The sequence below is a fragment of the Dendronephthya gigantea genome, unplaced genomic scaffold (genome assembly GCF_004324835.1).
Source record: "Dendronephthya gigantea isolate DGI-Jeju-01 unplaced genomic scaffold, DenGig_1.0 000506F, whole genome shotgun sequence".
Lineage (NCBI taxonomy): Eukaryota > Metazoa > Cnidaria > Anthozoa > Malacalcyonacea > Nephtheidae > Dendronephthya > Dendronephthya gigantea.
In genome coordinates this window covers 9,043-34,823 of record NW_021163516.1, presented here as the reverse complement: position 1 = coordinate 34,823, position 25,781 = coordinate 9,043, and the positions used below count along the sequence as shown (strand labels likewise).

The 25,781-nt window shown below is 36.4% G+C and overlaps 1 protein-coding gene and 2 long non-coding RNA genes across 6 annotated transcripts; all 3 read left to right on the top strand.

Moving 5' to 3' along the window:
* The first annotated feature begins 269 nt into the window (after window positions 1–269).
* Window positions 270–4,750, top strand: LOC114543646. Its single transcript, XR_003690147.1, has 3 exons — window positions 270–311; window positions 744–865; window positions 4,729–4,750. It is a non-coding gene; the product is annotated as an uncharacterized LOC114543646 (long non-coding RNA).
* Window positions 4,746–5,113, top strand: LOC114543645. Its single transcript, XR_003690146.1, has 3 exons — window positions 4,746–4,785; window positions 4,883–4,975; window positions 5,096–5,113. It is a non-coding gene; the product is annotated as an uncharacterized LOC114543645 (long non-coding RNA).
* A 1,373-nt stretch (window positions 5,114–6,486) lies between these two features.
* On the top strand, window positions 6,487–7,482 carry LOC114543644 (calcium/calmodulin-dependent protein kinase type II delta chain-like). 4 transcript variants are annotated; one of them, XM_028562541.1, is made up of 3 exons: window positions 6,487–6,663; window positions 6,749–6,919; window positions 7,265–7,482. In XM_028562541.1, exons 1-3 carry the CDS (start codon window positions 6,652–6,654, stop codon window positions 7,340–7,342), a joined length of 261 nt encoding a protein of 86 aa, XP_028418342.1. In that variant the 5' UTR covers window positions 6,487–6,651; the 3' UTR covers window positions 7,343–7,482. The 4 variants fall into 4 exon arrangements, 2 of the variants coding, with proteins under 2 accessions (XP_028418342.1, XP_028418343.1); XR_003690145.1 differs by having other exon boundaries at window positions 6,498–6,599; window positions 6,752–6,919; XR_003690144.1 differs by having other exon boundaries at window positions 6,498–6,599.
* The last annotated feature ends 18,299 nt before the right edge of the window (window positions 7,483–25,781 follow it).

The window sequence follows — 25,781 nt, the reverse complement described above, 5'->3', positions numbered from 1 at the left end:
CTTTCTCTCTTTACCTTTTTGGTGAAGTTTACCACGTCCACTAGCTTGACCCATGCATAGGAGCAACTCATGAAGTCTGTTATTTGTTTGTCTAGAAATGGGTCATTGCATTTATCGATTGTTCCAGGTAGGTTTACGACAAAACTAAATAATAGTACCAATTTTACCATTTCTTCGCTTATGTATGTTTTACTATTGCCCCGCTAATGGTTCTTACCAATCGTGGTTTTGAATTCGTTCCTCAACAATTTCAGCATCCGTCGACAACAATTGTGAAAGGTGCTGGCATGGTTCTGAAGGCGATAATCGAGGTACGTTTTATTCATTCATTCATCCATTGAGAATTTTCTGCCTTTGACGAACGTCATTTATAACGCTCTGCATTTTTTTAGCCGTGATGAATGTACATATTAGTTCAGTTGATATTTAAGAGGTTTTAAAGGGTCTTAATTTTGAGAGGTATTATACACACTTCAAATCAAGCCAGGAACAGATGACGGAAAAATGAGTGAACTATAGATCCTCCGGCAGGAATCGAACCTACGCTTTTGCGATGCCGGTGCAATGCTCTTGTCACTGAGGACGTACAGTTGACTCATTTTTCCATCAACTGTTCCCTGCTTGAATTTGAAGTGCGTATAATACCACTCGAAATTAAGACCCTTTAAAACCTCAAGAATATTCCGGCATCGTGTGAAGTGCCTAAAATCATCTGTTAATATTTAGTTAGAACTTCACTTTAGGAAGCTGATGAAGAAACCGCGGCAAAAATACAAGTTCTGGCGCTTGCCGAGGGCGCTCTGCCAAAACGCTTACGCATGGCCATGTTTACGCAAAGCACTGATAGACGTTCGCTATTGAACAGGTGCGAATTAGTGTGATAAATTAACAAATTGTTGCAGAGGTATAGCCTCTATTCCATCCGCAGGACCTGAGTTGTATTTTAGCAACATTCTCAGATTCATCTTAAAACTTGTGATTTTATAATCCTCTATATACTAGCCATCTGTAAATAGTTCAATTGAGACTAACAAGCATACTCCATAAGTAATTTATAATCATTATTGTTGGCATAGCATCATCCAACAGCAATGGCATTACTTGCGAGAATAATGTTCGTATTAAAGTAGTTATAGTTTTTAATGTCTAAAATATACAACACGCTTGGCATTTTTTCCCGAGAAACGTCCATTTCGCCATTCCTACTGTCCTGCGGTATTTCAAATGAAATTATGCAACAAAGTGAGTTTGTTCTGCGGTCTTCCCCATTTGTGTTTACAAAATGGCGGCGGCAAATACAAAATTTTCTGCCGAACAAGTTGTAAACCAAGTTGTTTTAGGAGACAAGTGTCAACAAAAAGTTGAAAGTATTAGCGAGAATATTAAAGAGTGCTTGTCTCGATTGCTGCAGTGCTCTGACCGTGACCTTTTAGAGGAAGGGGCCAGAGTAATTCGGCCGATAGTGGAGCTTTGCCGTACGGCGGGTAGTCGCGATAGTAACCTTTTTGGCCCAGCAAAGATTCTTGCTAGGTCTTCCATAAATTCAGCCGTGGTTTTTCAGCATGTGTCTAGATTGTGGCTGGCAGCAATACGACGCAGGCTATGCAGCAGACGGAATGCGAGGAATCCTTTCACTTCGGAGATTTCGCCAGATATTCCATACGAGCTATTTGTTGTTTTTAGAAAAATGGTAAAATCAATGCCCGTGTTTTGCGAACAGTTTTGTTATTTCGGAAGCATTACGAAAGGCGAAGTAATATATTTAACTAATCTGCGTTTGGTGATGGAATTACTAGCATTGCTCTCAGGGTATACGCAGGAGGAAGTGGCTATTCGTAACACATATTATGCTAATTGTGAACCTTGTATAGTGTTAACAATTAATGGCGAATATCATAACAATTTTATATAAAATTTACATTGTATATTCCCCAAGAAAATTATGTACAGTTAATAGCAATCACAATAATAGCATATATGCTGCAATTTTGCAGGTAGGGATACTTCAAACTGAATGCATTTTAATATTTAACTTGAATGATACCCTGAGAGTAATGCATGTACCTAGGTTGTTTGACAATGTGAATGCATATCTTAATATCTGGCCACATGATCCCTTCCAAGGTTAGAAATGCCATCTTGCAGGAGGTGCAAACACAATAGAAAGCTCAATGGTGACTGGCATGATTGATACTTGTCATGGCAGAGTAACTATCAGTCACTTATGTCCCTATTGAATTTTCTATTGGCTTTGCATGCCCTAAAAGGTGGTACCTCTAAACTTGGAAGGGTCTATTCATGTGGCTTCTGCCACATCAGATAATGTTAATTGATAAGGGCATTGATTTCATCACCATTGATTTCTCAGTCAAAACAATAATTGGCTTAATTGTAGGGAATATCTTCCATTATCTCCAAAGAGGGAATTTCTAGGCTTCCAGCAATGCAAATGTCTCCTGTTACATACAAAACCTAGCATGTGTTAAGGAAAACTGTTTGGCAAGCAAAATTGCATATCAGGAGTGTCATACAAAGTTCATTAACAGCATTGCATACTATCTGTTAAACTGCATGGACCCTGATTTGTTTGTTTCCTGGCAGCAGGCTGAGTCTGGCATATTAATATACCAACTTTTACAAAAAAATTGCCATTTATTAAGCAATACCACTACCAGGGAGAGTACTATCATTATTCAGTCATATCTTTCACTTGCAATAGCAAAATTGTATTGCAAAACAAACATATTTGATGTTGCCACATGAGTTTTTACTTTTACATTTTGTAGTAATTAACTCAATACTTGTGTTGTTAACAATTTTTACAGTTAATTATATTAATGTATGTGCTGTAAATATTACTAATTAACAGCAGCAATGGCCACATGCAATCTTAGTATATAGAAAGAGGTGAGCATAAACATTTGCAGAGAATAACTTGTACTATATGAACATGTTTAGGATTGCTGAATTTACATTTTGCTCTCAATATTTTATCATCATTAGCCACATAGGAAATACCAATAATATTAAGCTACAGTATGCATCATGATCTAATTATTTTACATTGGCTAAGGTTTTGGAATGATGCAAATTTTGTAATTTCAACAGTTGTAAAAATTGTTGAAATATTTAGTTTGCTAAATTGGGTGGTTTCAATCTTCTTCTGAACACCCAAGAAACTCAGTTTATCAGGTATTACTCAACATGATAATCTACCTATTTGATTGTCCTTAAATTTCATTTGTAGTAAGGACCAAGTCAGGCCTGCATTACATAGTAACATTGATGTGTTTTGACCACATAGCTTTTTAATCAGTATGTACTATATATGTGCTTTTAAAGAGTAAAACATATATTTTACTTTTCTGGATTTCAGTTTATTTCTTTAGTAATTTACCATGCCAGTTGAATGCTCCCTGCTCCAGGCTTTTCTTTGAATATAATTCATATGCATAAATCTTATCTAGTATCCTAGACTTGATTCAAAGTGTAGTAGTGAAGATAAATAATAGGCATGAACACCTCTTAACACAATAAACATGAGCTTTATAAAACTAGAGCCAGACAGCTTCACTTCTCCAGATCGAAAGGTAAAAAAATACATGTATTTCATCTCAAGCGGTATACTATAGAGCTTAACAGACAATGTTTTCTCAGATATTTACTACAACAACCATAGGTATTAAAGGCTGAAAATACAAATTCCGACTATTAAAGCCGAAATATCTTTTTAAAAGAAAGCGAAGATATAACTACTGAAATTATTTTTACCCTATCATCCAGCCTCTTTAACTTCATTTTGGTGTTTTTTAGTTTTTTGTTTTTCCCTTCAACTGCCAATGACCCCAGACGTTTTTGCCTCATGTATTCGCCGGCTTTAAACCTTTTGTAAGCAGGCGCCTTCGAATATAGCATGATTTTGCGGTTTAAGATGCCGTTATCGAAAAAACAAAAACATACGAATTTAAGTAAAACATAAAACTTTAAAAAAACACTCAATCTAACAGCTGAAAGCCTTTCGATGGGATTCCTATACTAGCTGAAGTTTGAGTATTTTTGCAATTTCCAACGAACAGCGACATTTCGACCAAAAGCCCTGCGCAAGAAGCGAAGCTTGGTGTAAACAGCTTCAGTTTCCATGGCAATTTATATATCAAATTGAAGCTCCTGAATGTCCCTATCTATCCAGCTATTTATATTTATGATCAAGAATATCCACAAATATCTATTTCTCGCGCAATTTGACGCATTTTTCGAAAACTATTTTCGCTCCCAGCACCCCAAAAACTCACGCGCGGTCAAAAACAAATTGCCACACTTTCTACGGGCGTTTTTCGAACAAAATATGCCAAGCGTGCAAGAAAGTTTAAATGCGAGATTTCCTGTTCATAATTTTTGGTTCATAAACAATTATGTAATAAATTTGAATACGATTTTTACAGCCTGCTGGTTTGCTCTATTACCTTGAAAGCCCTGACGAAGTGAGAAATCTTTGAAAACTTTTTTGCGAGGGCCATTATTTACATAAACCCATTGAGGTGATTCTGACTAACCAATCGTATTCATGACTAAGTAGTATCAACTGCTTTGGTAACTAAACTCCATCATTCATCCTTAAACTGTGCCAACTGCCCCACTGAGGAAATAATTAAATGGTAATTCATTCAGAAGTGTAAAACCTTTTTGTAAAGAAACAATTTTGTTGGAAAGTTTTTATCTTTCCTTCAGCCACCAGAGACTGAAGAAGATCGTTTATCAATTCGTGACAATGTAAAGCTTGCAGAAGTACGTTTTAAATCAACAATCGTGTTCCAAAATTTCATAATGCATGCTTGCATGTACGTATAAGCCTGTTATTTCACGTGCTATACTTGTGTCTTAGAGCTCTGGAAAAACGAGGGGAACGTTGAGGAATCAACTTGAAGGATATCTCTCGCATTGGAGGACAAAAATAGGATTCAAATCCAGGAAAAATGTGAGAATTTAAATCCAGTTTTTTTATTAAAAGTAAGTGTTCATATTAAGAAAATGGGAAAATGTTCTAGTCGTTTGAAAGATGAAAAAGCAATGATATTTAAGCGGATCTTTTTTACAGATTCAGTCAAGATCTGACAGCGTACAACCTGATTTGGAATTACAAGGTGAGTCTCGAAGTTAAGGTTAGTTTCCGTTGAAAATATAGGAAATGGAAATGTAATGGAGGATTTCCTGTCGCTATGAGTATAACAAGACAAATTCAATAGTCCTGACTTCTTTCTCTAAACTGTTCTCGTAAAAGAGTATGAAACAATTTCTTATGTTTTCAATGTGACAGACGCGAGAGGAACTTCTGGGGCACTCGAATCTGATTTGCACGCATTTGCAATGGAAAAAGATCTGAGTGGAAACTACGTTGTCTTTTGGAATCACCTTTAGTTTGAAGTCCTGTATGAATGTTTAGCTGATGAACTGAAATAGGTTAGTGATAAGCCTAACTGCTCTAGCTTTTTAACAGTTTAACAAACTCAGTAACGTATCTCTGCTATCAGGTGACTATTATTTGAGAGTCTTGTTGGAACAAAACGACGAGGAGACGCCGAAACAAATGTGTGAGTCCACGACATTTATCTATCAGGGTTTGCAAATATTCAAACTACTTTCCATGTGCTTTTCTGTCTGGCTTCCCCCTATTCTCTATATTGCTGCACAGTTCACGCAATGTTATTTGTCCTGCAGAATGTAGTAGAGAAGTATAGAATCATGGATGAAACCATTCAAGATTCGATCGACTTTTCTATTTTGTTTTCAGGCTCGAGTTGTCTAACGATCTGTATCACTGATTCCTATTGACAACTAAACCAACTATGAAAGCAATGTGCCTTCAGGTGAGGATGTCGTTTAGCGCGAATGTAGCCATGTGTAGCCTTCGAAGAATGAATTAAACAAATTGGAATATTTCATTCACAGGCGATGACTAAAGTTTATGGAAAATATCACGAAGAGATTGGAGCTTTTAATGACACCAAGCTAAGGATCATCTGTTATTGATCCAGTGTTACTGCAGGAGCCTGAACTAAACTAACTTTATTCATACTGTTTCGTATTTTTAGCATTTACATGAAAATGGCATCACTAACAGGGATTGGAAGGTAAGCACGCCCTAATTTATCTATCACTACTGTCTTTATATCCTAAACTTTAACGACCATAATTTAACTTTTTCTTCTCTAGCCAGAAAATGTTTTATTGTGTTCCTCGTATGACGAAACGCTTATAAAGGTTTGTGTCGGTTGTGTATTGAACTTGTGTTTAAATTGCCCTTTAAATTGTATTTGAAGAAACCATTCGATGTGACCATTGCCAGCAAATCCTGGAAGTCACTATAATCTCAATTCCGAGTTTTGTCCGTGATTTCGTTTTACGAAAGCAGAGCGCATTCTGCAAACGTTTTAGGTTCAGTTATTTCTCATTGTTACAGTTTCTCAATGATAACAATTAATTTTTTAGATCCGAATTCCTATATGGAAACAATCTGTGGTACACCAAGTTACCTCGCTACCAAAATGTTAATCCCGTAGCCTGAAGAACGATCCTACAAGAAATCGTGTGTTATATGTTTGGTATGCCATATACTTCAGTTTACTCAAATTCACGTAGTGAAGACGATTTGTAATGAAGCTGGAGGTAGGTTAACCTCATTTCAAAATTGGAGTACGTCAATGAAAAGTTAACGTCTTTTAGACTTTCCGGATCTTCTTTATTTTCAAAGCAGGCAAATAACCCATTGGAGAAACAAGTCAAAGAAGGGTCGTATAAATTTCCGAACAACCTCTGGAAGAATGTTAGCAGTGAAGCTAAGGATCTTATAACAAAACTGCTTACTGTTGGTCACAGAAAATGCATCACGGTTTCAGAAGCTCTGGAACATCCTTGGATGAAGGTGATGATGAAATTACTAACCGCCTTATAACACCCCGCATCTAAGATTTTTCAAAATCGGCTGACCTTTTTCGTCTGAAGTCCCAGCTTTTTCGAATTGTTAGAATTAGTTTGGTTGAAGTTTAGAACTGATACAGCTATCCAGCATAAATAAAGTCAGTTTAGTTCAGGTTTCCTCCTGTAGTAACACTGGATCAATACGGGATGACCCCTACTGGACCTCCATGAAGGACAATTTAGAACTGATAGAACTATACCGTATAAATAAAATTAGTTCAGTTAGGAGAGAAAGCTTTTAAAAGTGTTAGATTGATCCACGATTTAACAAGGTTTTTGTCTTTTGTAGGATAAAGAAATGATAGAAAAAGCAGAAAAAATGATAAAACCGACCGAGGATGGAAGATCAATGTCTCCGCCCTTATAAAAGGTATGTTGAAAACTACGATACTTGTCCCGTTCTTCCGTCCAATGACCCTTATTTTCAACTCGCAATTGCAATGAAACATTACATGTTTGCAAGTTACATCGAAATTTAACCAGCTTTCCGAAACAATCTCAAGGCGCTGTTACACTACGCAACTTTCCTTGCAAATTGCAAAACCATTCTACTCCTGAGGCATCTAAAGTTGTCAAATACGAACATCTATTACGATCTGCTAACGTTTCCTTAGTATTTCGAACACTCTTTACAAATTAACATCCTTCGGAGTTATAATTGCATTGCAAGTTGTAAGGAAAATTGCATATTGTATAGTAGCGCCTTCAGTAAAGTTGAAAACTCACCGTGCAATGAAACATTGCATGTCGGCAAGTTAAAAGGCAGAAAATAACTGTCACCGTACATGGTGAAGACTGGCCGACGGTCACGTTCAGCAGACGAGGCTCTGCGAGCAAATAAAATACTCAGTGGCGTAGCCAGCACGACAATTTAGCAGCATGACTGAAAATGCTTCATGTAAGATCACATCACTAGTTATTCCGATAAATAAAAGAACAGGGGCCGGTTGTTCGAAAGGTGGATAAGTCGCTATCCAACGGATAACTCACTATCCAACGGATAAGTTTTATCCAGCGTGTGATTTGTGTTGCACGAAGCTTGTATAACTTTATCCAAAGGATAAAAATCGCTATCTACCGGATAAATTTATCCAAGGTCCGGAGGTGGTTTAAATCCACTATCCAGTGGATAAATTCAAAGATACAAGGTAACACTGTAAACATTTATATAAAATAGGACAAAAATGCAATATTCCTCTTACTGTGTTTCAACAAACTAATACACATCATGATTGTATTCACTATATATTAAAAATGTTTTCGAAGTGCAATTTGTCGCAGCAGCGTTTCACGTTGCCTACACATTCCGTTCGACCGGCGATTTATAACAGGTGGTAAATTTACTATACGCTTCTAATCAGTTTATAAACGCGAATATGCAAAGAAAGATTCAACCTATTCCAAGGAAACTTGCTAATATCTAAGTAATTTCATTCACGAACATTAAAATAGTGTTTCTAATTTTGCTATTGGACCGAAAGGCAAAGCGTTGCAAGGTCAAGGAATAAAATTGCAATGTGTTTAATTAATAAAATCACTATGATGTGAAGTGCAAAGTTCGAGCAAATCACTTGTTCAAGCCTTTTCCATTCAGTAACTATACTCGAGAATTCGTAATGATTATGAATACAATGTTGTAAATGCTTAGCAACAGCTGACGTTGTGGTACGAAATTTCAGAATAATACTGTTTTCTTCTGGTAAATTTTAACTTATCTATTGGGTAGCTATCCACTTCACTATCCACGCTTCCTGCAACGCGTTTTTATCCAATGGATAACTATCCAGATTTATCCGTTGGATAGGACTTATCCGTTGGATAAGTTATCCATCTTTCGAACAACCGGCCCCAGTTCCATACCTATACTTTTGTACGTGTGAAACTTTTCGCTTGATTTTCTTTTAATTGTGAGAATCCGACCGTGCAGCAAACATTGAAATAAAGCGATAACACTAAACTTGATTGTGATAGCCCTGAGTATATACCGCTATAATAGCTTTGTTCCTCATAATGATATGCTGGATTCCTCGTCCAGGTATAACTTCTAAAACACGCCTTATTTTTACTTGTATTCCAATGCACCTAAGTTAGTAAAAAACCTGACAAACCCGCTGGTAGGGTGTAAAGAATTTATTTCTAAATCAAAAACTCGCTCTTACATAAGCCACTTATTGAAAAATTTTCGCTATATATTTCAGTCAGATGGATCTCTCAGTCATTTCTCATTCCTTAGTGAACAAATAGTATTTCAGTGAATTGCTAGAACATACCTGAAAAACAGCTATAAACTTCAATTCTCAAAGATATGTTGCGTACCATGTCTTTGGATGAATGCGGATGTAAAGCGCGGTTACAGTTGGTGATAGGACATTTTCCACCAGCGAGTCTCTAATGAATGAATAATTTGTTAAACAATTAATCTTAATCAACATTAAAAGTTATATATGACCGCATGGAAATGATGTGATGCATATAACGTGACAGGGTAATCTGTAGAAGCCTTGCTTATTAATCCAGCTAACCCTGACTAGTCCATTTATTTTGTAATGATCGAATTTTTGCCCGTCGGAACTACAGGACACAGAATAGGTCTTCACCCACTAATTATAATCACGACGACTTTGAGTGAAATCGCTCCGACAAACATCTTTCTTGCCGAATGCATTTGGTCCTGGTTATTTTTCCGTGCAGACCAGGAAGCTGCCTCATTTAAGCGACCATGTCCTGTCGACTTATCCGCATTCCCAACACTTGTTGCTATTATCTGGGATGTTATGTGTCTTCAGTACGTGGGCCAATAATTAGTATCAATTATCTTCTGGCACCAAACACCATCGAACAATCATCAACAAAAATGAAATGATAATGCATATAATTTTGCCATACACGGCTCCTCCAGAATTGAAACCAGTCGAGGTACAGCGTTATTTCCATTGATTTTGTGAAATCTTTACTTGGGGGTTAACATCGAATTTTATCACATTCCCATATAGGGGAATTACTGATAAAAAAATAATGTCCAACAGTCCTAATATGACATAATAATAAACTGAACATATACCATGTAGCCTGCAATATTTACCTTGCTTGGTATGTCAGTCCATCAAATCCATGTATGGCACAGCGATGGATGGAGGTGTAGTCAGTGATAAGAGAAAGGTAATAATTGTTAGCAACTCCTGGGTTGCCATACTTTATTTGATCTAAAATTGAAACACAAGGAACAAGTAAATATTATATATATTGTCCAGGGTTGTGAGGCTATCAGCATTGTGATATCCCAGGTTCATGCGTACCGCTACCATGGGACAACATTCCTTAGCGAACAAATAGTATTTCAGTGAATTGCCAGAACATACCTGAAGAACCGCCATAAACTTCAATTCTCAAAGATATTTTGCCGTACCAATTCGACTCTATATGCATAGAATCACAATTGAGATTACAAGAACATAACTATCACAATTGAAACATAAGTAATAATCACAAGGGCATACAGTATAGTAACAGCATGTATTTTGACTTCTATAACACAAGAATATACAGAACAAAATGCAGGTTGTTTTCTTTCATATTCACATAATACCCCAACCCCTGACAGTTACATATATGGTAAATGCAATTACATAATAGGAAAGGGAGAAAAAAACTATTTTTTATAACACCAGTGAAATATTGTGTACGCATAATACTTAGCGCTATGACCCATGCTGTCATGCTTCCATCACCAGATATCATGAAATCATCTTGGTTTTTAATGTTGAAATTAATCCGTTTAATTTAAAAAGCACAAAAATACCACCAAAAATAGCTCGAAAATTTCTAATCAAGAAATTAATCAATATTGCTGTTAACCTGACACTGCAGTGCAGCTCTAAAAATCATATCAAATTACACAGGATTACAAAATGGAAATATAACTCGCCTTTGGAATTTCGTTATTTTCTTCGTTATTTTTATCCTGTCGTCTTTTAACCGTTACATATAAACTGTAAAGGCATTAGTTATCTTTTCTGATAGGATTTAAGTCAGGATGGGCAGAAAAACTCGAAAAATAGATTTTTTTTGTTATTGTGTATAGCGAGGCGTTGCTCAGCCGCATGCACAAGTGGTTGTCGCGTGAGGTTAGAGGTGTCAAAAACGTAATGTTGCCTACCCCGTGGGGGTAAAAAAGCCCAGAAATCGATTTCTGGGTAAAATTCCCTAGAGGTCATAATTGTCAAATTTTCGCTAATATGGTGATAATTATATGCACATTTCGGGTTTCCGTTTGTAAACACATTAGTTGGAAATATCACTACAAATCGCCAAAGCAACTGTATTTCGAGTAAAATATATGAAAATATTGATCCCAATGTAAGCTACAAATATTTGGAGGTTTTAGGCGAGATTTTTGGAAGGCTTTGCGTATTTTTGCTTCTCTAACATTCAATTTAAAAAGTACAAGTTCTGCAATAAATATCTTGCTTATAGGAAAGCTTTTGAAATGAACTAAAGTTATACAAATAGGTAAATGTTTTTCTTTAAGATAATACAATTTCTAGTTGAATTGATAAAACACTTCCAGATAAAACCGAAATTATCTGTGTGCGCCGTTTACGACCGGACAGCAATGAGTTTAGTGGTCTCATATTTATTAAAATGGGTGAAGTATTCGCAGAGTAATCACAAGTTTAAATGAGCTTACCACTTTGAAATATCCTCTGATCGGACGTCTAACTGAGAGGATCCCTTAAACATCGAGAATACTTCATTAACAAGTGCCGCATTCTGTCCTGTTTGAGAAGGTACAAGAACTTCATCTTGGGTATTGGTTTCTTTGCTCCGTTGGAAGTTCCATTCTGTTGTATGAGGACAACACTTGTAGTTGGTGTGATGAAAGGATGCAGATTGTCCGTTGGATGTTGTGCTTTTGTATTTGAGACGGACCACATTAGATATCAGCGCAAAATTGACACATTCATGGGATTCGAACCCATGAACTCCTAAAAAGGAGTATCCGCAAAATGTGTTCTTTGTGTGGCCAGGAAAAAGAGAGAGCTACAGGGCTTCTCCCAAACCGACTGGCAGACAATACGAAACGTAGAGGACAAGACAGTACAACACAACACAAAACACACAACCGACGACACAACATCCAACAACCCACAACCCACTAACTCTGTAGCTGAAACGACAAAAAATATGGTGAGTTGTTCCTAGAAAATGAAGCATCACAATTAGCATGAAGGCAATTGCTGGCTGGGGTTTAACTGACGGCATGGATATGGGGTGGCTTCTTAGGGTTGGATACTGAAACTAAACTACGATCGTCTTTGTCTGAAAAACACAAAAAAAAATTATTAGTAGCTCCCTAGAAAACGAAAAGCAAAACACAGTTAGACAAGCAGTGAGCCGTGTTTCCAGATACGGGGACAGAGATTCTTAGCTAACAGCGGGGCCACGGGGTCTACTTCTATTTAAAAAATTAATTATACATACCTTGATCCTACCTAAAGAAAGAACTCACTTACCTGAGAAAAACGGTCGCAGACGGCTCTGTTTATAGCCTGTAGGCTCTTGCATAATTCAGCAAAATTAAGACAACTTGATTGGTTATTTCTGTACACAGGTCAATTTGTCATTGGTCAATTTTGTACTCCACGATTGGTTCAATAAAAACCAATCAGATTGGTTAATCTATATTCAAAATTTGATACCGTTTCTTTGATATTTGCAAGGTGATTGCACAACAAATGTTCGATTTCACACGTTTTGGAGCATATTCCAAGCCAATGTATCACAGTATGAGTGTATTTGTTCGATTATTTCTCTCATGAAGTTCACAAGAAATTACAGTTCAATCATTATTAAAAGGCTTTATTCCCCTACCAGCTTTAGAACCCCATCGAACAGGAAAGTCGGAATTTAAAAGGCAAGTAAATCTTTCAAACTGTTGTAGCACTTGAATTCTGTGGTACATTTAACTACTGAACCTTTCAGAATATTGTAGAATTGGGCATGGCATGGAATAATAGTAAATATAGCAAACTGACAAATTCGCAAATGTAGTAAATTTCAAGGCTAAATATTGCAAATTCCAGTGGAAATACGGCGTTTTACCGCCATGCATACATAGCTATTCACAGCTACGATATTCACGTGTTGTATATATTCAATATTACACATCAAAGCGGCCTAATTCTTTGGATATTGCCCAAATGCAAACGAAAACCGGTTGCAGTGGTTTAGCTCACATATTCAGGATTATTTTGATATCTTTAGCGTCAAAATCAAGCCTTTAGAAGATTTTTGCCCATTTTTTATATAAACATACCTGATGATATGAATTATCGCATCACCGGCAATAATATTCACAATAATAAAAATTTCGGGCCAAAAGCCGAAAATCTGACCTAGGTCCGATTCGAGCTTGCCTTAAGCACGTGATTAGCAATGATTATCGCTTAGAACTTATAAAATGCTCTTTCTTTGATTATTTTGCACATACTACACCAAGAATTACTCAGAATTAAAACAGAATGATAACATGTCAAATTCTAGACATTTTGAAGACAACAGAGACCAAAAAAGCGAAAAAATATGGAATTTCCAAAATATATCTTGCAATGGGTGAGTAATTTCAGATAACAAAGCAAGCTATTATTTTAATTCTTATTTTCACGTATAATACAAATGCAGGTTATAACTATATGCTGGTTGGAATATACTATTCAAAGAATCGTTTTAACCGCTATCGTTTACTGGTATTCCGGGGTCTTTAGCCCAAATACTTGCTGAGATATTTAATGTTTTTCTGTGCGACAATATTGTCAGGAGTAATAGCCTAATAGGGACCAGACGGGAATTAGATATTATAGTACTTGTATATAATAATTGTAGGAAAAAATTTCCCTGTGATATATCTTCATAGGAAAAAGTATCAAAACGGATTATTTTCAACATTAAAAAACCAAGATTATCTGATGATATCTGGTGATGGCAGGCATGACAGCATGGTTCTTAGTGCCAACTACTTCGCAGGGCCACGTGTTATGCCTACACCATATTTTGCTGTACAGTTCCATCATTCATTTTACACTGATGTTATATAAAATTTTTTTTTATTCTCCCTTTCCTATTATGTAATTGCAGAACGAATATTCAATATATTAGTGTACCAAATAAAAACTCATTATGACAATGGCTATCGGACGTCTATTGCATCGGAGATACGACTTGTGGTAAGCCAAATTCAATGTTATTTCTTGCGATTTTTCTATGATGTCTTACATTGTTTTTTTGTAAAGATTCTTCAATGTTTTCTCAGTCTGCGAGCTGACAACGTCAAGGCCTTGTGCAAGACAAAAGTGGAAAAGTCAAATTCACTTCGTATGTTAATTGTTCTGAAAGGAAAACGTTGGTTAATGATGATAGTGCAAGGCATGTCAGCTATTCTGCTTCCAAAATTCCTTTTCTTGTTAGTGTAATACATTCTCATTTTTGTTTTAGTTCTGCAGAAGATAAGACAACCGGGATTGTTTCACTGCCTTACAGCGAGGCGATGAATGTTATTCCTGTGTGCTTACAACAGGTAAACTTTTCTATCATAATATATCATCTGGCATTAAGTTTCGATTGAAGTTCAACTTTCTTCATTTTCTAGAAATTGGAATGGGAGGTGTTGGATGTTGTTCTGAGAAACTTTCCGGAGGCACTGCAAGATAAAAACTTGATACATTCTCGAAAGCACTACTTACGTTCAATATGTACAGTGTTATCTAAAATGGTAAGGGATGTAAAGTTGTGCACTTTTCACACCAAAATCATGAACTAAAAATTTTACTTTGCATTCAGGTTTGAAATTATGATTTTCTTCCTGGATTATTTCGTGTTCCTCATGATATGCGCCGACCTCATTTGTACGCTAGAATTTTTCCAGTACGGTTCTTATCATTCAGTTTTTGCATCTATCATAATATCTTACCATAACTATACCAAAACCATACCATACCATAACCATAACCATACCACATCATATCATATAATCATATCAATACATATCATATAATCATATCATACCATAACTAACCATAACCAAATCATACCATACGATAACCATATCATACCATACGATAACCATATAATCCCAAAATTATATCACACCATACCATACCATGACCAAATCATGCCATACGATAACCATATCATACCATAATTATATCACACCATACCATAGCATAACCAATTTATATCATAATTATATCATACTATACTAATGATTTAATTGGATATTTTATTGTAACATGTGCAGGTATTAACAGAACTGTGTACGTACCACATTTTTATTGGGCAAGATGAACAGGTAAGAACCTGCTTCACTTTATTTTCAGCGGTTGTCTGTTCTCGCTTAAACGTTGTTGTATATTTCGTCTAGTTTTGTCGGATGCGTACTTTGGAGATTGGTTTTATTGCTCATTCCACGACGTTAAGCGTATCTTGTCTCACCATATGTATGTTAGAAATGTCTTCAGTTATGGCAAGGTATGGCTACTTAAGATTGTCTGGAATTTGAGACGTTTTTTATGTCCATTAGCACTTTGTAAAGAATGAAGTTGATTTAAGTAATTGCAGCGTTTTTGAAGTTTATTACTTTGGAGATATTTGAAATCGTGCCTTGATAATGTGCTCAGTGAATTTACAGAAATGTTTTTCAATAAACTCCAGCCTAAATGTAACGTCTCTTGTTATGCGAGATACTCCTTCACAAGATTATTTGGGTAATAATGTCTAAATTTTCTGTCCTTAGGCTGCTCCCAACATATCTGGAAAAGTTTACTAAACTTTCGCCAACGCCTCAAGTTGTCATACCACTGTTAGAATTTCTCTCTGGTATGTTTCTTGAAGTTACGTAAATTAAGAAATCTTTTATGAAATATCAATGTACCCCCTAAGGAGAGCTAGGTTGTATAAACACTCAATCGTATTCGACGAAAAGTTGCTAACATTGTTTTAAAACGTTTAAATAGCATTGTCAAAGCTTTGTGATTAGTACAAAAACTTCACAGCGATCCATTTGAAACAAGTCATTGGAATATGTTTGCCTTACACAGCATCATCGAGGTTTGTTTAACGCGATAACATCTCAAACTTTTTATTATTGGTTTTGTGAAATTGAATAAAATATAAACGAACTGATATGTTTCACCTTAGATACTCTCAATACACGGTAACTCTTGCTGATAATGTCATTTCATCCTGGTTTGTCAACTGTCCACTGTTGTTAAGAAAACAATTCGTGCCATTGATTACAAAAGTAAGTCCACATGTCATTCTATGGCCACGGAGATTGCTTGCTAAATTTTCAATAGATATTAAGAAGTGGTGTTTAAACTTTATACAGCTTAGGCAGTGTTGTTACATAAACTTGTCCATTTCATGTTACATAATTTTGCTTATATGCAAGCTCGTTTTCAATCATTTGTCCTTGTATTCCTTTAGAGTCTTAACAACGCAGATATATCTTCAGATGCTGCAAACCCATACCCTTAGTCACTAATCCCCCCACCAAATTCCATTCACTCCCAAACTCCCTTGAGAAATCAAAGGAAGACTCAAGCAACACACTTAGTTCAGAGATGATGGAAATCGTGGGTGATATGATGGTCAAATATACATTTTCTTCTTATTTGACCTAACCAAAAAGGTCTGTATGTTGGTTTCGTATTTTTCTGCACTGTGTTTCAGGTAAGATGACTATTTTGTTGTTTTTATAGAGCTGCAGTTGTTGAACGACTCCTGCGCAATGGAGCGTCAAGAAGTTGGTTGCTTGGCAATGTGTTGATCACGGTTACAGTCAACAAGCGGGCAACTTCGAACATGTCATGCGCATATTTTTCGGCAGGAAAAGTGTTTGTGTGAGATGATTCACTGCAGAAGGGCACGGAGCCTGAGGTTTTAAAAGTTGAGCTTAAGAGAAACAAAAACGAGGCCTCAATTAGTCAGGTAAGGAAAATTCTTTCAGTATCATTGTTTAAATTGGCATACACTGTCTGCCCAGCGTATTCATGCTTAAACAACAAAATATATTGCAAGAGCGACCAAGTTTTAATATTCTTCTAGTGAAAGCTCTTAGGAACGTATTTGACATTTCCATTGATAACGACAGTAATATCGTGTGTTTGAACGTTAAAGATGAACTCAGGGATATTCTAAACAATACAAATTATGGCCCTAGAGTTATTTCCGATAAAAACCTGTCAAAGTTGGTTCGTCATATTGCAATGCATGTTAAATAAATTTGGTCAGTAACTTAGAGTAATTTAAATGTCCGGATGTGATATTGACGGTATACGAATGTTTTTCTTTTTAAGATTGCGTCAGTTATTCACCAAAATCAGAAGAAAACTACAGATACCTAGGCTGTAATTGGTTACAAAGAATACGTCAGATCAAGAGGATTCGAGCTAGAGTTTCTCATGCGGTACCGGAACAATGTAGGTCGCTAGACTTAAGGAAAGACGCTCGTAATATAATAGATTTTACAAAATATATCCTTTGGTAATTCTTATGAGTTGCAATAAAACCTTTACAATTGTTCATCCTTCACTGATGAGCTCAGAATGTTTCGTTATCACGTGGTCAATGCACGACTCTTGCCCTGGAGGAGGAACCCAATCCGGATATAAATGACTTTTTTATCTAAAGTACTTCACGGAAATGCCTTCAGTTGAAATATGAAGAAAGTCGGGCTGATGTTTCAAAGATTTTATGACGCGAAGTTGAATCTTGGTTCATCGTTTCTTCAACGAAACGGGCACTGATAAGACTTCACAGATAAGATATCACAGTGGAAGCCAGTGCTCTTTCGCTGTAGCTTGCCTAGCGGCACAGAGGTCTCAACAGATGGTAGGAAATGACAACAGAGAGCGAACATGATAAAATTTTTATGAATAAAATTATTCCGAAAATAACAAAAAAGATCAACCTGGTTGGGTGACATCTAGAGGTCTAATTTTATTCTTTCTCCAACTATGAGATTTGATGTGAGCCTCATTTTTGTTTCTTCTGTCCATCTATTATTCTTGAAAACAAATACATGAAACATGGTTCAAAATATTGAGACATTTTATAAGCACGATGTTTGTAGAATACTTTGCAACGCTTAACAAAAATCCGTAACTGGTATTTTCAATTTGTGTTTATAGCTTCAATCTCGTTCTACTGCAGTTTCCGATGGCAAAAATGAATGGTAGGATAAATTAATTGTAATTTAAATTTTAATTTAAATTTGATGAAGTATCGTATACCTCAAAACCTTCAACACCACTTTGCTGGTATTACTAAATGACGCTCAGAAAACTTCGAAACATTAATTTTGCACTTTAGCGAGTTTCGAATTATGGAGTTTTTTATTGCTGAGAGAAGAAGCACTGGCTGAAGCCGTTGCTAGATCATTCCTCATTTTTTTTCATTTTCAGTAATAATCAGTATTATTCACTCGCATATATTTATGTATCTTTCTCTCTGTAGTGGCATTCGCAAGTAAGTGAAAGAAGTGAGCCGTTTGAACCCGTTCTTACTTACGGTCACTCTTTGAAAATTACTAGCTATACTATTTACAAAAAGTGCTGAAAGACTTCTCTTTAGGCCTCGACTGAAAACCATTATTCCATTGCACTCTTTCATTCATCTCTATAAAAAAAATCACTTTATATTTTGAAACATCTATGACATGAAGAGAAAGTGCAACATTTGGAGAGAAAAACTCACCAAGTGGAAAATTATCAAAGAAAGCCAAGTCAAACCTTCCCAACCTTAAAATTTGCAACCCGTCACCAGAGTTGTCGATGGGAATTAAAACATTTGTTGAAGTTTGCAAGTCGGTTGTATTGCTACAAATATCACAAACATTTTTTTTTAATTTGTTTTTATTCTAATATCCATTACTAGCTATACTATTTACAAAAAGTGCTGAAAGACTTCTCTTTAGGCCTCGACTGAAAACCATTATTCCATTGCACTCTTTCATTCATCTCTATAAAAAAAATGACTTTATATTTTGAAACATCTATGACATGAAGAGAAAGTGCAACATTTGGAGAGAAAAACTCACCAAGTTGAAAATTATCAAAGAAAGCCAAGTCAAACCTTCCCAACCTTAAAATTTGCAACCCGTCACCAGAGTTGTCGATGGGAATTAAAACATTTGTTGAAGTTTGCAAGTCGATTGTATTGCTACAAATATCACGAACATTTTTTTTTAATTTGTTTTTATTCTAATATCCATTCTACTTTACATATTTCAGTATAAAGTTGTTTTGTATTGACAAGCAATTGCTTTTGACTTACAGATGTGATTTACTACAATATTGAAAATGGCTTGAGTGACGAAGGTGGACTTGGTGGAGTTGTTGAGGATTATGCCATTGCAATGGCGACATAATTGATGAAATCAATGGCGAAAAGAATTCTTTAGTCAACTAGAGTCGTGTTAGAGTACCATGTTTAGAAGGCGCTTGCGACGGACGACGAAAAACAGCGATTAAATTTGCAAAATATGGCTGAAATTGTGTTTTAGTGGGGGTTAAGTGAAATGAAATATGTCGTATCGCAACAAAACATCGTTATTTCTTTGGAAATTTATAATAAATATATTAAAAGCATTTTTTTATAATATGGCGAACATTTTTAGAAAATAGAAAAAATTAGACTTTTCCGGGTGAATCAGTAATTTTATGCCTAATTAGCAGTTGACCTGGAATGGTAAACATAATTTGCTTGTAAAATATAAAACTGATGATAATTTCACCCTCCAGTGACCACCCCTAAAAGCAACCATTCTGAACCATATAAGCAATTCAGAAAGACTGTAGCTTTGATAATTCAGGATTTAGAGCTATGGCGGTTATGACCGCCATGGTCATTTTACCCTAAAACAATTGAGATAACCTGTTTTGCATGAAATGCACACAAACTCTTTACAGGGCCTTGACTAGTAAATATACCTGAGTTACACGGGCTGTTGATATCACAATTGTTTATCTCTTCACGCACTTGCAATAAATCACATCATTAGCAGGGGATGGGTTAACTTTGCAATTCCGGACTTGACTTGATATGTTCATATCAGAGAGATGTCGGTATTGGAGAGGTACATATTAAGACATGTTTACATTTTCAATTGCTGCTGCCATCTTCTTCTTTTGATATATGTGAACGAGTAGATAAGTTATGGATTTTTCTGATAACAGCACCGATTTCATGTATTGAAATGCAACGCTCAATACCCTACACACAACTAGTAGCGTAGTAAAATTCAAGATAATGGTACGATAATTTATTCAGCTTTAGAGAGATTACATGTTCTGACGTTTTGGGTTCATTACGAGAGCTAAATCCAACAAGGCTACAGGACCCGATATTATACCTCCTATTGCTTAACGAAAGATAGCAGAAGAAGTCTCTACTATGCTTAATGCTAGCCTCCTCCGCAAGCATATCTTATGTATTAATATTAGGCATTTATATTTCGCTTGGGTTAGCTGTGTCGGGGAAGGCGAGGAAAAAGTGGGAGAGATCAGCAATTTTTTTTCTCGCTCCCCGACAAAGCTAACCAAAGCCAATTATAAATGCCTAATATAAATACATAAGAGATGCCTGCGGAGGAGGCAAGCTTAATGCATTATACAATAAAGTAATCCGACATGGAGTGTGACCGTTGGACTGGAAACGGGATGAATGGATTTCAGTGCACAAAAAGGGCGATCGCCTTTCCAAAACCAATTAGAGCACCGGTTACCATAATGATAACCGTTGACAAAATTTTCGAGCATCTTCTTTGAAAGCAATTGAGTGAACTGACGGAAAAGATCTTTGACAACTTTAATTGGTAAAATACGGAAATATAGCCATGCCAAATTGCCATATTTTGTATTTCGCGCGGAAATTGAGTAACTAATTTAGTTACAAACTTCCAGCCGTAAGATTCCGGCTTTTCTCTATCCTTGTTTTAAAGATCCCGGCTTTTCTCATTCCCTGTTATAAAAATTTCGGCTCTTCCCATTCTTTGTTTTTAAGATTCCGGCTTTTCTCATTCCTTGATTTAAAGATTCCGGCTTTTCCCTTTCCTTGTTTTAAAGATTCTGGCTTTTCCTATCCTTGTTTTATCGTCCCCCGTTCCCTTCCTCGATTCCCCGTAACTGGTTTTAAGGCTAGTTTCCACTCAGGAAAATCTCCTTTGGATCGGAATGGACAGTAAAATTTCTTTTGTCGCTGAGTTCTCAGGCGGCGTTTATACAAAAGAAACTTTTCCGTCCCCTCCGATCCAAAGGAGAATTTTCCTGAGTGGAAACTAGCCTTTAAAGATAGCCCTTTTCCGCCCCTCCCTTGCATATGAACTAACCGCTAATTAAAAATTTTTGCGCTGTCACATGACCAGCCTTAACCAGGGTTTTCGCCGCAGCGTGGGTCGTGGAGCGTAGGTAGAATAGCCTGGCCTGCGAAGTTGGAATATGTCAATGTACACACACACCCGAATTACGAAAATTGCACTTGTCAGCAAATCGTCACAAAGGTTTAGTAAAATGTCACGTACCCTCAATATTCCATTATGAATAGGAAAGTTTACTTGAACGAGATCCGCATGTCTTCGGTTATTTGATACAAAAATCAATTCATATGAAGAAACATTGGCGTTGAATTAAAATCGTATCATCATGCACATGGGATAGAAACTTCGTCATAATTATTAAGTCGTTTTTTGGCTTCACCGAAAAAATAAGCCTGAAAAATTTGGCATAAAACGATAGACAAAAACATGATTATCTTTAATTTAATTTCAAGATCAAAGAACGTTTTTTGGATCAATATTTAAATATAAGTTACGCTTGTGTTCCTTACAACGGAAACAAGACCACGTGAATGAAACAGCTCACAAATTTTATAAATCTAGCAACATCTATTGTTTGCTTTACTTTAGTTTATTGAAAGGTTCCTGTTACTGTTTCAGGAAAGTAGCGGTAGTATATTTACTGTGTTTTAGGCAGAAAATGGTTGTTTATAACAATTGAGTCTCATCATAGGTAAGTGAAGTTTCCTTCTCTTACAACAACAATAGGGCCATTATGGAATACCAGATATGGATACTGCACATCGACAACTTTACAAAAGAAGGTAAGAGTTTCCAGCTTCCCGCCTGCTTCAGGGTAGCGCAGAAAGAAATAGGAATTTTTTCCCCTACCACGGTTAGAACCAATATTTTACAAATAACCTAGTGAAATGCCACTCTGACAACTTTATGATGGTCTGGGACTTTTATTGTTGTCTTCAGATTTCCTTCCTTGGTGTATATTTGAACTGCCGTATGATCGTTTGTTGGTATCATGATTTCATTCTGCTGGAAATACTCAATGAAAATGCCTCACTTGAGTCGTTGTCAAATTTGTATTTCAATTGACACATCTTGTTACAAACATACACATCAGGCCTCTGTGTTGGATGATGATGATATCATCGTCTTTGCATATTGCGATTCTAACTACAGAAGATATTTTGTCCTCGAGCAAATCTAATTTGTCTTCTGCTTTTACATTGTAATTCTCGTTCAATATCGTCAACAGGAATCCTTCACCAGTATGTTTTTAGCACGTAAACATTGTTATTGATATCAACAGAAAGGGCCATTAAAATATTGCCTGTAATTTCAGGTAATTCAATCCGTTTAATTTTTCCTTCCTCCTGGATAATCATGATTTTCTAATAAGGCGGAGTACGAGGGAAAGTAAGAACACCCCTGACTTTTCACAGCATATGGAGAAGCTCTTTTTTTTCATGAAGGGTCTGTTCGTTTGGAGGATGAGGCAATTCCTCTTTTATAGAATTTCTTGCTGAAATTTCGTGCCAGCTTATTGGATGAAAACTGCGAGTGGGAAGTTCAATCGTTGGCATGCAGGCGGACACTTCAAATGAACATTTATTACTGAATTTGCAAACATATTGAAACAAAACATAGTTGATTAACATAACCGACAGACGTTCTCCACCCGTTGAGTTTTATTCAACAATGATTTGACTCCATCGTTCAAAGACACTGAGAATATCTCTTGAATCAGTTGAATGGCTTGTAAGCTATGCAGCTTCTTCCAAAACGATAAACATTCGGTGATTGCGGTCTCAGGACAATCGAGATGTTCCACTATTTTTGAAACTATTCGTAGCTTCGCTGCAAAAATTCGATCTTCGATACTAAATGCCTCATTCCAGAAAGCAGTGGTTGCTGCCTTGCGCGCTTCCTCGAATCTTTTTCTCGCAGTTTCTAACTCTCTGTCCGAGTTGATTTTAAGCTTTTTCCTGGCTGGAGGAAGCTCTATTGCTTGGTTTAAGATACCAGACAGAATAACGCTCGAAAGTTCACCTGGTTCGTCCTGAGTTTCGCTCTCTTTCTGCTCAAGATTTGATTTATCGAGAGAAACACTGAGTAACTCTACTCCTTCTTCTAGAAAATTATAACTGGCGAGTGAAGTTGATCTAGAAAGGCCATCGATTTTAGACTTGATATCATTTAACTCGCGTACGACAATCTTACGAATTTCGCCGTCTTTCAGTTTGTCTGCCGTCGAGGCTATGACCTTATTCCATAATAAACCAAGTGTTGAACTGAGTATACTTGTCACAATTAAAGTCGTATCGCGTTTCTTATTAACTGTACCCAAAAATTAAGGCTTTATTAAAAGCATCTGCTAAAAGGTGAGGAGGCAAAACATCATTTAGAACCGAAGCTTCTTGAAGCGATACCCTTTGTACGAAGTTCATAATGAAAAACGGTTATGGTAGGATTCGAACCATCGATTTACCACTTCTGAGACCATTGTCCTCGCCACTAGACTGCAAGATCTTGTGCTGGATGGCCATGGTTATTTAGTTTACTTTATCCTTTTACGAAGTTCACAATAAAAAATAGTTTTGGCAGGATTCCAAATATCGATTTAAAACTTTGGAGAAAATTGTCTTGGCCACTAGACCACAAGTTCTTCGGGGAACGGCTATGTTTATTTGATCTACTTTATCGTTTTCACGAAGATCATAATGAAAAAACGTTTATGGTAGGATTCGAACCATCGATTTAACACATGGGAGACCATCGTCTTCGCCACTAGACCAAAAGGTCTTGTGCTGGATGCCTATGGTTACTTAGTTTACTTCATTCTTTTCATGAAGTTCATAATAAAAAATGGTTTTTGCAGGATTCGAAACATCGATTTACTACTTAGGAGTCAGTTGTCTTAGCCACTAGTCTGCAAGGTCTTGTGCTGAACGGCCATGGTTATTTAGTTTACTTTATTCTTTTCACGAAGTTCATAATGAAAAAAGGTCATGGCAGGATTCGAACCATCGATTTAACACTTGGGAGACAATTGCATTAGCCACTAGACTACAAGATCTTATGGGGAATGGCCATGGTTATTTAATTACTGTATTTCTTTTGACGAAGTTTATAATGAAAATCGGTTATGGTAGGATTCGAACCATCGATTTACCGCTTGGGAGACAATTGTCTTCTCCAATCGACTACAAGTTCTTGTGCTGAACGGCCATGTTTATTTAATTTACTTTATCCTTTTCACAGATTTATAATGAAACACGGTTATGGTAGGATTCGAGCAATCGATTTGCCACTTGGGAGACCATTTCAGTTTGACAACCTTCAATCCAGCTGCTTTTGTAGCATTCTAGTAAAATTTTGTATGTTCCTTCACAGGCAGCTAGTGATCTAGAATAAAAATAACCAATGATTCAATATTTTGTCCACCACCACCCAAGGTGTGTGTACATAGCTTTTACTTGTAAACAACTCTAATATGTCTTTCCCTGAACAAGTAAAGTTGTCGGGTTTAAATAGAAATAAACACACTTACAATGATTTCACAACTTCTTCTTCTTCTCGTTCCCGTTTGCTTCTATCCGATTCGTTAAACAAGTTTTTAAAGAAATTCTCTAAAGCTGATAACGTGATGTTATCATTGAATCACCATCTTTTGGTGTATGGAAATGAATATTGTGTTTTCGTACTGCTTAATTCACGACCAATATGTCGGTTGGTCGGCAGCTCTATATATTTTTTATGATATTTATCTCATCTAACGAGTTTCGTATATCTCGACCAATTAATATGGCATTTAAGAGTACTAATTGCACGGATTTGGATGGATTGGCTGCGGATGGCATAACCTTGAGTATTTGTGGAGATATTGCTTTTCGATGTCGGGTCAACATACAACGAGTTGGTTTTGAATCTAAATACAAAGTCTCATTTGCGATTGCTAAAGAAACGAAACATGGATTTGTTAGTCTAGTCCTGTGTACGAAGCCTTCAAGCAGGATCTAACAATGTGTGTGATTTTCGTCTAATCCTGGTCCTCAATCTTTTGATAATAATCAGTCGGATGAGATGTATCAACATCGAAAGCAGTTACGTTTGATGAACACGTTTCGACCCGCTAATAATCCTGAGGAGCTTAGTTCAATGCTTGGGCAGTTGAATCTACAGAAAGGTTGGTTGTTCCATATGACCTATAGGAATATTTGCTATAATACCTACTTCGCAAACACCACCGCCACACTATACAATCACTATCATCCTGCAAATCAACAGGAAGCTATCCCTGTTAGAATCACGGACCGTGTCCCAAAGCCTGTAAATATATATGGCAGAAATTATATTAAGAGAATCAATCTCATCAATATTCCTTTATCAGGCATTGCCAACACTCCTGATACAGCTGTTACTCAGCTTTGTTCTTTTGGTCTTCAACTGCCGGTCTATTCGG

Coding starts and splice junctions, on each gene's coding strand:
- LOC114543644 (XM_028562541.1), top strand. Junction 6,920..7,264: donor TGGAACATCCTTGGATGAAG/GTGATGATGAAA, acceptor TGTCTTTTGTAG/GATAAAGAAATGATAGAAAA.